At 48.7% G+C, this 15,508-nt stretch overlaps 1 protein-coding gene across 2 annotated transcripts in view; it reads right to left on the reverse strand.

Moving 5' to 3' along the window:
* BCAR1 (BCAR1 scaffold protein, Cas family member) overlaps positions 1-15,508 on the reverse strand; it is a 573,883-nt gene that overhangs the window by 314,955 nt on the left and 243,420 nt on the right. For both annotated transcript variants that reach the window (XM_086945218.1, XM_086945219.1), the window contains exon 4: positions 12,556-13,560. In XM_086945218.1, coding sequence (XP_086801344.1) covers positions 12,556-13,560 — 1,005 coding nt within the window. The remainder of the gene's footprint in view (positions 1-12,555; positions 13,561-15,508) is intronic.

The following is a 15,508-nucleotide window of genomic DNA, read 5'->3' on the forward strand; positions in this document are numbered from 1 at the left end:
GTTAAATAAAATCTATGTTGCGTGCTTCTGATGAAAAAGTAAGGTATGGCTGAATACCCAATGATAAAGTCCTTTCACGGTATGATCTAACATTTGGTTTAGCACACACTACGTCTTCCATTGCTGTTTCCCTTGATTTAAAGAATTTCCTTTTTAGCTCCCCCTTGCTAAAATTCTCAATACTCATTGGGTGTCCAAAATTAGCGCTTGCATCACACTCAGTAATGAGACTGTGGATATATTTCAACCTGGGTATTTTCTTCCAATGGTCAAGGGTTAAGCAATCACATATGTCCTTAGTAAAATGAGTTTCCTCCTTCGTCCAGATTCGATACCATAATGTTAGAGCAGACATTCTGATCAAGTCGCTTATAAATGGTACATCTGTTTCCCTATGGACAATATAGGTAGCAGTGGAATTAGGGACTGATAACACTCTTCGTAAAAATGTATTTCCCAATATTTGTGATGGGGAGGTATCAGCCATATCCCAAAGGGGTCCGTCATAGCATACCCCTGTTATACATTTAGTCCCGTGTAGTTGTAAAATCTCTCGCACTGGCTTATTGCCTATTTTTTGCAAAAATCTAAAAATAGCCTCACTTATTCTTAAAAATTTCAATTTACATAGGTTAATGTGTGCATTCCATGTACCTTTACAATTAAAAAGTAACCCCAGGTAAGAGAAAGTTGATGTCCTTTCAATCGGTATACCATTGACGTAGTGGGTTCTGCTTTTGACTTTACTTTTTCCACACGTCATAACTAGAGTCTTGGACCAATTAATCGCAACATTTTTATCAGTCATAAAATTTGTGAATTTATCAATCAAGAGTTGTAGGCCATTTGCAGCCCTGGAAATCAGGACTGCTTCGTCAGCATATAATAAAACAGGTGTCACACGTTTAACAACGACAGAGGCATCTGCCTTTAAACTCTGTAATAAAAGATCAACTCCATTGATGTAAAATGAAAATAAAAGTGGAGCAAGGACACAATCTTGTCTGATCCCTCGGGTTACTCTAAAGTGCGTCGTGCATTAGCCGTTCTGTCCGTATCGTATCTTTGATATTAAATGGGCATACATTTGTGACAAGACTGCTAATATTGTGTGGAGTTTGGTTTACTAAATCAAACGCGCTGGAGAGGTCAACAAAGCATAGATGAAGTGAGCCCGCTTTTGCCAGGGTATATTTCCCTATGAGCAGTTCTAGATTTACACACTGCTCAACCGTACCGATTCCCTTTCTAAAGCCATATTGGACTTCAGTTAGAATATTTCTGTCCTTTACCCAACATTCTAGTCTGGCTAGCAAAATTCTGCCCAGGAGTTTAAATGTGGAGTCAAGGAGGGAAATTGGGAGGTAAAATTTTGCGCTAGCTTTGTTGCCTTTTTTAAAAATTGGAACAATCACACTTTCGGCCCAAGTTGTGGGTAGCACCCCGTCAGTGATAGCGTTAAAAAAGTTAACTAAAATGGGGGACCAACGGTCAACATTATAATTTAAAAATATCAATCGGGACCCCATCCGGGCCAGTAACTTTCCTACTTGCACTATTTTGAAGGGCAGTTCCAATCTCATCTGCAGTAATGGTTTCAATTTTACTAATTTTAATTGAAATGATAGTACCATCCAAATCTGTTTAGTTGCAGCGTTTATGGGTTAAAAATATCTTCGAAATGCAATAGCCAATCTTCTGGGGTAACTACTGTTTCAACCCTCACCAAGGAAGTGTCCTTAAACAGGGGTTGATCCATAATTTTCCAAAATAGAGTGGAGTTTTTGGTATCAGCTGCCTGGACCAAGTTGTCCTAAGCAATCTCTCTAATTTTTGTTTTCCTAGTGTTTAGGGCTTGTTTAGAACTTTTTCTGAGGCTACTATTTTTTGCTCTATCTCTAGGTTTAACTTTCAAGGCTTCCTTCAAATCTCTATTCAGTTTCGAGCATTCTTGGTTAAACCAGCGTGGGCAGTAATCTCTTTTATTTATTTATTTTTTTTTAATTTCAGATTTTTAATAATTTCTACTGAAATATTGTTAAAAGCCATAACAGTGTCCATATTGTTAGAAGATGCATCTAAGAAAACTTCTATGTCATGATTTTTGCTTGCAGCCAAGTGTTCCATAAAATTGGCAGGGTTAACACTGGTCCATTTAATTGAAATCCCTATTTCTCCTTGTCTACTGATATCGGCTGCAGAAACACATGCCTTTTCAGTAAAATATAAGCTGGAATTTAACGTTAACAAGAGGGGGTGATGATCACTAAGTAAGCTATGCAAAATGTTACAATTGTTTACAAAAGGCCTACTATTCCTTGATGTCAAAAAGTGATCAATGCATGAGGAAGACATAGCCCCCTCACAGGTATATTCCTCAATAGCTCTATCATGGGCGCCCAACTTCGATTCTTCCAGGCCATATTTATACATGACATAATTAAGTTTTTCGCCAAAAGGATTATGTGAGAAGTGAGTGATATGGTCCCCTGAGTCATCTATATGGCCACATTGATCCATTTTCGAAGACTTACAGAATTCGCTGTTAAAATCACCACCCCGTATCACTATATACTCACTCCCCAGCCTCTTCGAGAAGATATCAAGTTCTTCCTCCATCGCAGTGACTATCCCTAATCTAGTTTTATTAAAAATGTTATTATAGTAGTTAATCACTACAATGTTTTGCTTTCCCTTTACACTAAAGAGTAGGAACTCGAAATGGTGTGAATTAGTAAAAGTTTTCTGTAGAGCCAGTGTCGAAGTTATAGATAATAGCACAGCCTCCACTCGCTCTCCCTGCCTTGGATGGAATTGCTTTGGTAAAAATAGGTTTAAAGCCATTTACGTAAAAGGGTTCTACAAGCCAAGTTTCCTGCATTAGAATCAAATTTCGATTCTGATTGATATTAAGCCATGATGTCGGACAGTTTCTTTTTTGCCCCTGCAACATTTCATGACAGGATTTGCAGTGATCCGGCCAATCGACTACTGGCTGGGTCATTATCAATAGGGTAGCTAGATGGTGTAGGATCGTTGTAGGTGCAAGGTGGCATGACTTCTACTGACAAAGTTTCTGTATTGATAGAATGAGGGTGAGAGTTACATCCTACAGGCACTATCTCAGTACTCAGTGGTCCTCTTATTGGTTGATAATCATCCGTTTGAGAAATGTTTATATTTAGTCAGTCCACCTCACTACATTTTCTCAGGATGTCAAACCTATTTGGCATGGTTGGAATCGTTTCATTCATTTTACAATATTGGACACTTCCAAGTTTGAAATATTGCTCAGTTCTAGGTCTATAGAAATACCTGTGGGGTACTGCGATAATATCAGTATGTTGGTGATGGTATTCACTTGACCATTCCTGTTTTCTTGAGACCTCATCTAGTAAACAGGCCACAAAATTTGGATGTCGAAAATTTACAACAACACAATCCCCCTCACAGGTCTTATCCATGTCACCCACCCAGCTCACTCTCCTTAGCATATTTATTTCCTGGGAGAGAACCCCAGTATTGCAGCAAGTATTAGTAGCGAACCAATGTACCACATAATTTTTCAATGCTCCCGGGGTTTCTATACAGTTTTCAGTCAATGTAGGTACATTTCGTAAAATAATAAGGTTGGGGGTTACCTGGGGGGGGGCAATCAAATTTAAAAAGACACCCCAGTTTTGCAAGCAGAATGTTTTTGTAGTCTTTCGATTCTCCCTTTATGAAGTGTACTCAAACCTGATGTATCAGATGTTCCCACTGCACACTTCACGGCATATGTATCATGGTCGGTCTTCCCTATTTTAGTGTCGGTTCCTTTATTTTTATCGGATGGTAGTGGCTTAACGGAGTCTCTGCTTGGCGCGATATTTATGCGTGTTGTAGGGGTATTTTTTTTTGCTTTAGGTCTGTAATCAGCTCTGTTAATTGGCAGATATCCTTTTGTACTGATTTTATCTCAGTCATGATGCGCCTTTCAATAGTGTCAATTTTCCCGTGAAGTTTCTTAAAAAGGGTTTCAATGCCAAGCATATTTGATGGTAAGTCCCCACGTCTTGACCCTATGCCCCTTCCGTCATGCTTTGGGATATTCCCCAGATAGTTTGGGAACAACTTTCCCAGCCGACTTCCCTTTATTTAAGGCTAATTTTCTTTTCCCCATTTCTGTTTTTGTTACTTCAAGCTAACAAGTTTAAGTGTAATAAGTTTGACAACCCCTTACCAGGATATTTGGCTTCAGAATCACCTCGAAGTCGCTCGGCCAAGAGATGTGGCCCGGCCTTGTCCGTACAGGCGCAGACGGGAGCCCTGGCCGCGATTTGAGCGCCTCCTGGCACTCTCCACCACGTAAGCGGCGTGCTCACCGCAAGGGCTGCAGGGATGCACAAGTTACTACTTGTGTAACGATATATCTGTAAGAGACATTAGTTAGTGATAGATTCCTTACCTTAGAATATCCCCAGGCGTCAGACTGGATCCGGAAACTTTTGCGTAGCAGTACCCTTGCGCGTCGGTAGGCGTCGTCTGCGGCTCCGCGTCCGTCGTCGGCGTCGTGGGCGCCGTGATGACGTCGTCGGAGTATATAGACGCCGCCTCCGCGTGATGACGTCAGTTCTTAGCCAAAGCTTTTCCGCGCCAGAAGCGCAGAGCCATGACAAAAAACCAACACTGGTGCCATGAAACTAGGGCCCTGAAAGGGGATGACCTTAACCCTAGATATCGGTTCACAGAACGGGGAGGATGGGTGGGTCGGTAAGGAATCTATCACTAACTAATGTCTCTTACAGATATATCGTTACAGAAGTAGTAACTTGTGCATCTGAAAGAGACACGTTAGTGATAGATTCCTTACCTTAGAATAGATACCCCAGCAATACCATCCCCGTGGTGGTGGGTCTGCGAACCAATAATCACACCAGAAAGTTCTGGAGGACGGAACGGCCAAAGTAGCCGTCCCTCCGGACTTGACTGTCCAGGCAATAGTGTCTTTCAAACGTGTGCAGCGAGGCCCACGTAGCTGCCTGGCAAATGTCCTGCAAGGGCACACCTCGGCCCAAGGCAGTTGTAGTGGCCGTTGCTCGAGTGGAATAAGCCCTCAGCCCAACAGGAGGATCCTTCTTAGCCAAGGAGTAACACGCTTGGATACACAAGATAATCCACAGGGAAATGGTCCGCTTGTGCACCGCTTTCCCTTTCTTAGCGCCCGCGTATCCCACAAAGAGTTGATCATCCACCCAGAACTGTTGTGTGCTATTCAGATAAAATGAGAGCGCACGTTTTGGGTCCAGACGGTGGAGCCTCTCCTCCTCTCTCGAGGGGTGCGGAGGCGGAAAGAAGGTGGGCAAGGTGATAAGATTGCCCAATGTGGAAGGCCGTGACTACCTTGGGTAGGAAGGAGGGCCTCGTCCGTAACACAACCTTGTCCGGATGGACTGAAAGGAAAGGAGGCTTACAAGATAGAGCCTGGAGCTCACTCACTCTCCTGGCAGAGGTGATGGCTACCAGGAAGGCAGTCTTTAAAGAAAGAAGGCGAAGAGGACAGTTGTGAAGTGGCTCAAAGGGAGCGCACATCAGAAACGTAAGAACCAGGTTCAAGTCCCACTGAGGCCTCACGAAGGGAACCGGAGGAAAGGTATGAGTGATGCCCTTCAGGAATCGATTAACGATAGGGGACTTGAACAAAGAAGGTTGGTCAGGCAGCCTCAGAAAGGCTGAAAGAGCTGAAAGGTAGCCCTTGATAGTGCCCAGAGCAGAGCCCTGCTGGGCAAGAGAAAGAAGAAAGAGGAGAACCTCAGAAAGAGGGGCATTAAGGGGATCCACAGCCTTTGCTGTGCACCATGCCACAAATCTGTTCCACCTGCAGTCGTATACCGACTTTGTGGAGGGACGCCTGGCTGCCAGAATGATGTTACAAACTTCAGGAGGCAAGTCAAATGGCCTCAACTGTCGCCGCTCAATCTCCAAGCATGGAGGTGGAGACTGGACAGGTTCGTGTGGAGGACCGTCCCCTGCTGCTGCGACAGAAGGTCCTCCTGAAGAGGCAGATGAACCGGGGGATCGACTGACATACTGAGTAGCTCGGGATACCAGTACCTTTGTGCCCAGTCCGGAACCACAAGGATGACTTGTGCCCGGACGCGCTAGATCTTCTTCAGCACTCTGGGCAGAAGTGGTATAGGCGGAAAGGCGTACAACAGACCGCAGCTCCACTCGCGACGAAAAGCGTCTCCGAGCGAGTGCCGCCTTGGAAATTCCAACGCGCAGAACTGATGACATTGCGCGTTCTCTTCGGTGGCGAATAGATCTAACCAAGGCTCTCCCCATCGCAGAAAGAGGCCTTGCGCCACGTCCGAGTTCAGACGCCATTCGTGATCCATCGAGCACCGACGGCTGAGTTCGTCCGCCCTGGCATTCAGAGAACCTGCCAGGTGTTGAACCATCAGAGTCACGCCCTAATGTTCCAGCCATTGCCAGAGGCGCAGAGCCTCCTGGCAGAGGGTCCACGACCCCACTCCGCCCTGTTTGTTGCAGTACCACATGGCGGTGGTGTTGTCCGTGAACACTTGCACTACACTCCCTCGGACAGACGGGAGGAATGCCTTCAGTGCCAGACGGATCGCCCGCAGCTCCAACAGATTGATATGGAGCCGGGACTCCGCCGGAGACCAGAGTCCTCGGATCTCCGCCTCTCCCAAGTGGCCTCCCCAGCCCTGGAGGGGCGCGTCCGTCACAACTACGTGCTCCGGTTGGGGAAGGGAGGGGGATCTGCCGTTGACCCAATCGCGGTCCGTGAGCCACCACTGCAGCTGTCTCGCAGTGCCCTCCGAGATCAGGACATGGTCGGACAGGTTGCCCTGATGCTGGGCCCACTGAAACTTCAGGTCCCACTGCAGAGCCCGCATCCGCCACCGTGCATGATGCACCAGAGGGATGCAGGAGGCCATCAGCCCCAGAAGCCGCAGCGTCAACCTGACCGAAACCCGGGATAAAGGCCGGAAGATTGGAATCAGAGCCTATATATCCCGAACCCGCTGTTCGGGCGGGTAAACCCGAAACTGCGCAGAGTCGAGAACCGCTCCAATGAAAAGGAGCTTCTGAGAGGGGCACAGGTGTAACTTCGGCACATTGATGGAAAATCCCAGCCTGTGCAGGAGATCCGCCGTAGTCTGGAGGTGGCTGACGACTGTCTGGGGCGATTCCGCCTTTAACAACGAGTCGTCTAGGTAGGGGAAGACTGACACCCCTAACCTGCGCAGGTGAGCTGCGACCACCGCCATCACCTTCGTGAACACCCGTGGGGCACTCGTAAGGCCGAAGGGGAGCACGGTAAACTGAAAGTGCTCGTGGCCTACCGTGAACCGCAGGTAACGCCGGTGGGCCGGCAGGACGGGGATATGGAAATACGCGTCCTGCAAGTCCAACACTACCATCCAGTCTCCTGGGTCTAGGGCAGCTAAGACCTGAGCCAGAGTCAGCATTTTGAACTTCTCCTTCCGGAGGAAGCCGTTGACGTTCCTCAGATCCAAGATAGGGCGTAGGCCCCCTTTGCCCTTCTTGGGTACCAGAAAGTAGTGGGAGTAGCAACCACGTCCTACTTCTGGCCCAGGAACGCGCTCGATGGCCCTCTTGGCCAAGAGGGCCGAAACTTCCTCCTGCAGGAGCCGCAAGTGATCCCCCGATACGCTGTGGTGTTGCGGTGGCATGGCTTGAGGAGTCGTCTCGAAGGGGAGGGAGTAGCCCCTCCGGACGATCTGCAGCACCCACCTGTCCGAAGTGACAGTGCGCCAGTGAGAGTGGTGATGGCGAACCCTTCCTCCCACTGGCGTCACATAGGCCAAAAAGCACGGACTAGGAGGGCTTAGAGGTGGATGCCGCGGGGGCAGGTGTGGACTGACTCCGCCTGTTTCCCCGACCGCCTCCGCGGCGGTTTCCACGGCCGCCGCCGCACTGGACAATAGTTTGCGGCGAGTGGCTGGCGGCGCGTGTGGGGACGCCCCTTCCTTGGCCACGAAAGGAGCGAAAGGCACCCGGTTGCTGGCGCGGGGCCGAGAGGCCCAAGGACATGGACGTAGCCCTAGAGTCCTTAAAGCGCTCAAGCGCGTGGTCTGCCTTGTCGCCAAAGAGGCGACGGCCATCGAACGGCATGTCCATCAGAGTGTTCTGGACGTCTGCCGAAAAATTGGCGGATCTCAGCCAGGCGTGGCGTCTGACCGCCACTGTCGTAGCCATCGCTCCGCCCAGCGAGTCAGTAGTATTCAGTCCACACCTAATGGAATACTTGGCTGCGTCCCGGCCTTCCACAAGGGCTTGACCGAGTTTGGCCCGTACCTCCAACGGACACTCTGGCAGCACTTCCGCCACCGTCTCCCACAGAGAGTGGGTGTAGCGGCCCAAGAGGCATGCGGTGTTGGAAGACTGCAGTCCCAAACTAAGGGACGAGAATATCTTCTTGCCATAATTCTCGTACCTCTTGGATTCCCTGTCCGGCGGGGCTGACGGGAATGCTGTCTGGGAATTAGAGGCCTGGATGACCAGACTCTCGGGGGTGGGGTGGGAGGACAGGAAACATGGGTCGCCCGGGGCCGGGCGGTGGCGTCTGGCCACGTTCCTATCTACGGGCGAACCCGTAGCGGGCCTGGACCAAGTGCCCAAAAGAACGTCGGACAAGGCCTCATTAAACGGCAGCAGAGGCTCCATGGAGCATGACTGCGGCTTAAGGACCTCTGTGAGGAGGTTAGTCCTGACGGCCGCGACGAGGAGCTGAAGGCCCAAGGCCTTGGCTGCCCTCGTCAACACCACACTAGAGGTAGCTCCCTCCTCCAAAGTCACGGTAGGAGGAGAGACAAATCCAGTGTCTGGAGAGGTGTCCAGGCCACTGGCCTCCCCAAGGTCTCCTGCCCAGTCCATATCAGACTGACAGTCTTTGGTCAGAGGGTCCTCAGACCCCTCCAATCCTCCTCATCTCCTGAGATTCAGGGTCGTAATTGTATGAGGTCGGCTCGTAGAAGGAAAAATCTCCAAAGGCGTCAGGATCGGCGCCGATAGGCGTCATCCCGACGTTGGAACCGAATAAAAGGAGGCATCGGGGACGGCGTCGCCCGAGGACGGCGCCGGAGGTGACACCACACGGACCGACGCCGGGGGGGTCGTAATGTCCACTGGTGACGGTCCAGAGCCTGATGAAGATCCAGCGGCGCCCTGCAGCGCCGGGCCCGAAGGCGCCGACGGCGCCGGAGCCGCTGAACCCTGCGGCGCCGGGCCCGAGGGCACCGGCGGTGTCGAGATCGTGGGGCCCTGCGGCGCCGGGCCCTAAGGCATCGGCGGCGTCGGGGCCGAAGCCCCCAACCCACTAGGGCCCCCAGATGGGTCCGCTGGGCCCCAAGGCGCCGCGGAACCCGTCGGAGGAGAAAGGGACCTCATGGCCATGAGGAAACGCTCAATCTCCTCCGGCGTCGCGTGTAGCCCATGGACCGGAGGGTATGGGGCCGGACGCGGCGTCCGCGACTCCCGAGGAGCCGCGTGGGCGGTGTCACCCGAACCCCCGGCCGCATCGCGCGAGCGTCGGGGGGAGTCAGAAGAGCGATGATGTCTCTTCGACTTCTTATGCTTCTTACCTGACGACTTGGACCCGGAGGAGCGGCGCCGACTCCCGGAGCTGTGACGGCTCCGTCCCCGCGACCTGTCCCTCGACCTCCCGTGGGACCGGGACCGGGACCTCACATGGCGCGGGCCGACTGTCGGAGTTCGAGTCGCCTGCGGGACCGATCCCGCCTGGCCTTCCTCGAAAGGGCCCGACAGTCGGAGCAGGCCTCGTCGTCATGGTCGACGCCCAAACACGTCAGGCACAGGCGGTGGGGATCCGTGACCGACATGGTACGGTCGCACTCGTTGCAATGCTTGAAGCTGTGCATCCCTATGGCACCGTTGGAGTCGTGAAGACTTCGAAAAGGATCAAAAAGATCACCAAAAGTTAGTCAAAAATTGACTGGGTTACTGCTTTTTCCTGATCTGCGCTGGCTGGCGCGGAAAAAAGAAGAACTGACGTCAGCACGCGGAGGCGGCGTCTATATACTCCGACGACGTCATCACGCCGCCCACGACGCCGACGACGGACGCGGAGCCGCAGACAACGCCTACCGACGCGCAAGGGTACTGCTACGCAAAAGTTTCCGGATCCAGTCTGACGCCTGAGGATATTCTAAGGTAAGGAATCTATCACTAACGTGTCTCTTTCAGATATGTAGTTCTGGTCCCCTTCGCTGGTGTCAGCCTGTATTTGGAAACTGCTGGGAATTGGGAAACTCTTCCTCTGTGCAAGAAGCGGTCCACTGTGGATCAGGGTGTGGGTGCAAAGTTAAAAGAACATGTCTTCAATCCATGTAGCCTGACTGTGGCAGTTTAAAGACTGCAATTTGACACATCAAAATAAACCCTTTGACAAGTCAAAACGTCTGTTTTAAATACTAAGTCGCCCCTTCGCAGACCTTGCAGTCCACAAAGCAGCGTGCATGGAATTTAAAAGTAAGGCCTGTGATATTTTATGTTAACATGTCCTTACAGTGACTAGCACCATAAAGCTCTTTTTCACAGTGGCAGGCCAAGTTGTCCTGTGTAGAAAACCAGAGTACAGATTAAAATCCTAATACTGTATCTCAGGAATGGAACTAGTTAGAAAAGTAATTAACCAACTATTTTTAATAGTTATTCAAAATCCAAATCAAGGTAAAGTCGGTATAAAAAAATATTTAGGAAAAATAACTTTTAAAAACATACCTTTTCCCTATTTGAAGTTCCTGGAGGCTAACTTGCATTTGTTCTGAAACTATTCCCAGCCAGGGATTAGCATTTGAATAGCTGTCAAAAAGGCTTCTCTGAACGTCACTGAATATGCAGGGTGGGAGCTGTGAGCTTTCTTTTGTATATTACAGTGTCCAAGCCTTCATGCCAGGTCTGCTGGGTTTTCTCTGCTGTGCAACTGAAAGGCAGAACAGGATGCAAGACAATTCATGTGTATTCTCTACCTGGTTGCTGATGAACCCTGCTTTGTTCTACCAGACTTCTGTTATTGTGGACACAGTGGCTGCATCATTTTAGTCTTAGCTGTGGGAGGACACTAGGATTACCATAGTACATTTCCCAAACATAACCTCAACCCTCAGTGCCAAGTTGAGTGTAGTTGAAGACTTTCACCATCTTGAAAATTCCAAAAGTGGGTAGGGTATGCCCCAGAAACATTTACCCCATTGGTTAGGGTGTGCCCCAGAGTCATTCTACCCACTGGCTTGTGCTAGGCATAAATGTGGCATCTCCAGGCAACCCCTTCCGAACAGTGCTGGACCTGAGGAGGAACTGAAGAGGACTGGCCAACGTCTACATGAGCCCCCTCGCGGCCATCGCACGCCAACACAACCTCAACATAATCTCCTACGCCGACGACACCCAGCTGATCCTCTCCCTGACCAACGACCCCGCCGCCGCCAGAGCCAACCTGCACGAAGGGATGAAAGAGGTAGCCGAGTGGATGACGACCAGCCGCCTGAAACTGAACTCAGACAAGACGGAGGTCCTCATCCTGGGCTCCTCGCCCTCCGCCTGGGACGACTCCTGGTGGCCTCCCGCCCTGGGCACCGCACCCAAACCGACAGACCACGCACGCAACCTGGGCTTCATCCTGGACTCCTCCCTCTCCATGACCAGGCAAGTCAACAACGTCTCCTCGGCGTGCTTCAACATCCTACGCATGCTACGGAAGATCTTCTGGTGGATCCCCACCGAGACCAGGAAGACCGTCACCCAGGCCCTCGTCACCAGTCGACTGGACTACGGCAACGCCCTCTACGCCGGTACCACCGCCAAGCTCCAGAAGAGACTCCAGCGGATCCAGAACGCCTCAGCCAGACTCATCCTCGACATCCCACGAACCAGCCACATCTCCGGACATCTGAGAGACCTGCATTGGCTCCCCGTCAACAAAAGAATCACCTTCCGCCTCCTCACCCACGCACACAAAGCCCTACACGACCAAGGCCCGAGCTACCTCAACAACCGAATCAACTTCTACGCTCCCAAACGCCACCTCCAATCAGCCAACCACGCCCTTGCCGCCGTCCCCCGCATCCGAAGAGCGACAACAGGAGGAAGGTCCTTCTCCTACCTGGCCGCCAAGACCTGGAACTCCCTCCCGACCGACCTGCGCCTGACCCAAGACCACCTCTCCTTCAGGAAGAAGCTGAAGACCTGGCTGTTCGAGCAGTAACGGCACCCCCCTCCCCCCAGCGCCTTGAGACCCTACGGGTAAGTAGTGCGCTCTATAAATGCCTTTGATTGATTGATTGATTGGTCCTGCTGTCTGTGACCTGAGAGGAGTTTTGAAGGACTGGAAGATTCTTATGTGAAGGCATCATTGTATAACTATTTGTATTAAAACATATGCTTGCAGAAAGGGGCAAGTTAGTTATGCCAAATTCCAACAAGTAAAATTAGCACCAAAACTATATTAACTGAATTTCACCCAACAATTGGATTCATTTTAACTTTAAGCCTGTGTGCATTTACCTGTAAATGGACGTAATCATAATCTTCCATCATTCCAGACTTCTTGTCTTCCGAGCATCCGTCGGGAGATTCACCAGCCACAAAGTTTGGAGGCAAAGGCAATGGCCTGGACTGTATGTTGGGTTTCTCCCAGTTTCCAGTTTGCTGGACAGACAAATTATTGTTGACCAACTCATTAGCATTGCGAAGTCCAGTCTGGAAATCAAAAGGGACTGACTTGGAATTTGTCTTTTTGAACAACAAGGAAGCATTCCCACGGAGAAATGATGCAAGTTGTTTGGTATCATCTGGGATTCCCCGGGAGTGCATAATAAAGTGGTCCAGGTCATCTACTGAATTTGACTTGTGGGCCATAAGAATGTTTAAGGACCAGTTGCAGCCATCCAAAGCTTGGCTATGCTTCAAAAGTGTTTGGTATACATCCTCCATCTTCTGGAATTGCTTGCTGAGCTTGGTGTACAAGGTTTGGTCAGCTGCTTGTGTAGCATTCCCAACAGCACCTCGTGCAAACTCAAGAAGTTCTCTCACTGCATTTTGCACACTGACGATGGCAGTCTGAATGTCCTGCAAATGAGCCCCTATCTGCTCAGGACTTCTCCATGTACCACTTACAAAAGACATTAGGTGAGATACAGAGGTGGCAACATTGTGCTGGAGCTTAGCAAGCATGACCATGGCCACATCCAAGTCCAGGTCGAGCATGCAAGGCCTTGCTGACCCTACAGAAGTCTCCTTTACAAGGACAACTGCCTGTAAAGAGGTGGGAATGTTACATGTTGAGCTCCCAGTGCTGAACACAGAAATTGTCTTTTTGTCTGTGAGCTCTTCCATGACTTTAGAATCCCTGTCCTGTGGCAGTGATTTGCCTCCTGGTGCCCCACGGGGAAAGTCATACATGCACTGAACAAACAAAGGCCGTTCTTGCTTCCTAGGGGGTGTATCATACGTGTCCTCTCTGGTGGAGAAATAAGAATTACTCGTAGTCATAGATGGAATATTGTAGATCTGCATAAAGAAAAGGCAACAATAATCACTTGTCTTGCAATTAAATGTATTTTGATATCGTCAATACGTTAATGACATTGCACGTTCTTTTGAACCCACTAACACAGCAACAGTACAAGCGGAGCAGGGAGGCCGGACTCTTTTAAACAGATGGTCAATTGAAAAAAAACTCATAAGGAGGGCAATCCCCTACTTCTATCTGTAAGGAAAATACTGGCCTTGTAATACTCGTATCCTTCGAGAACAATTATAGACCTCGGTGGCTCCCTTGTACACATACACACCAAAGAGACAGAATAATCTCAAGGTGCTCAATTGAAAAGACATCACCCCCATCAAACTAATGAAATTAGAAAACTGTCCTGATGAAGGTGTAAAACATTTACCGAAACGCTGCGTCGACAACTTGTGTTTTCTGTTTTTAATCTTTTTAATATGCCTATATGAATTGACACTGTTTTATTCTTGCTTTATGGTACTTCTGTACAGAATTTGTATTGTTATTGAATAAATCTGTATTTTTAATATCACTGTTTTTTGATTAGTTTATTGTTTTAACTAGTCACTATGGATATGTAATGTTGCACTTTTGGGTTGTGTGAGGTCAGTGGATGCTATATATATTATTTCTTTCTTGTGCAAAAAAACCACATCTAATTGATAAGATTGCAGGGACTACTTCTGTTTTACTAATTGCACGTTCAAAGCACATTCTCTCTCCTCGCCTAAATTTGAAACATTCCCAACACTGCAAAATAAACAATCACAGATGAGACGAATGGATGTTCCAATCACATTAATAAAAAATTATAATATATGCCATTGCCTGCATCATTAGGATAAACCTCTAGAAACAATTCAGAAGGTCTGGTTCTGCAAAATAGAAACTGAATAAGCTTAGACTGAAATATATGATGCCTTATGCAGTAAAACCATTCATTGCAAAAGGGAGGTAAATGAACTTGTAGCACCCTTAAGGCTGAATTGATAGAGAACAAAGGATCGGAAACAGGAGACTGGCAGTTTGTAAGTCTCTCAGAGAAGAAGTGAACCCAAAACGAGAAGCAGGGATTGGCAAACTGATGAGATGACCACAGTGGCACCCAAGCATACTGGACAACAGAATACAGCAGACATTTCCACCAGTGTTCTGATTCAAAGAGCATCTAGTCCCTAGTAGAAGCGCGCAGTCACAGAAAAATTTCTTAACTACTTATCACCTCTACAGATCTATGGAGTGAGGATAGCTGATGACACCTTGGGGGAAATTCGGGGACTGCAACTCATTGCTACAGGGCTCTCTTGGTTCCCTCTGTAAATATTTGCACTCCAAGGGACAACTAGCAAGTGTGGAATACATGTTAGAGTTGAAGTTAAGCCAAAGACATGACCATGTGAGGAATGCTTGATATACTTGGCTCCTACTGATACTGCAAGGTACTAGATGCCGGTATGTAGTGCTCAATAGGTGGGATAAAGCTCTCCATGGCATGAATTACTTGGTTGATCCTCCATAACAGTACATTATATGGTTAATGTTATTTTTTGAAACTTATGTACATTCATTTTGTTGGATGTTAAGTTGGACTATACAGAACATTGTTTACTAGGTTGGTAGACACTTATGGATCCACTCTGTGAGGGTGTGGGATGAAAACGTTTAGTAGGAAAGTTTTAAGAAAATTACGGATTGCACATTGTGATGTCTGAGAGAGTGTTATGTTTATGTATGCAGACCTGTCTGAGGGGAAAGCTTGTAGGTTGAGAGCTACACAACGGTGATGACTGAGGTTCAAACAGTTTCCCAAAGATCTTGGAAAATTCTCCTGTGGGATGTGAAAAGGTTGAGGGATGGCATTAAATGTAACATTGTGACCCAATTCTCACAGAGGAAAATAAAATCTTATCTGGTCATGCTCCAGGAGACCCACTTCACAGGGACTACATG

Source organism: Lissotriton vulgaris, chromosome 12, assembly GCF_964263255.1.
Source record: "Lissotriton vulgaris chromosome 12, aLisVul1.2, whole genome shotgun sequence".
Classification (NCBI taxonomy): domain Eukaryota; kingdom Metazoa; phylum Chordata; class Amphibia; order Caudata; family Salamandridae; genus Lissotriton; species Lissotriton vulgaris.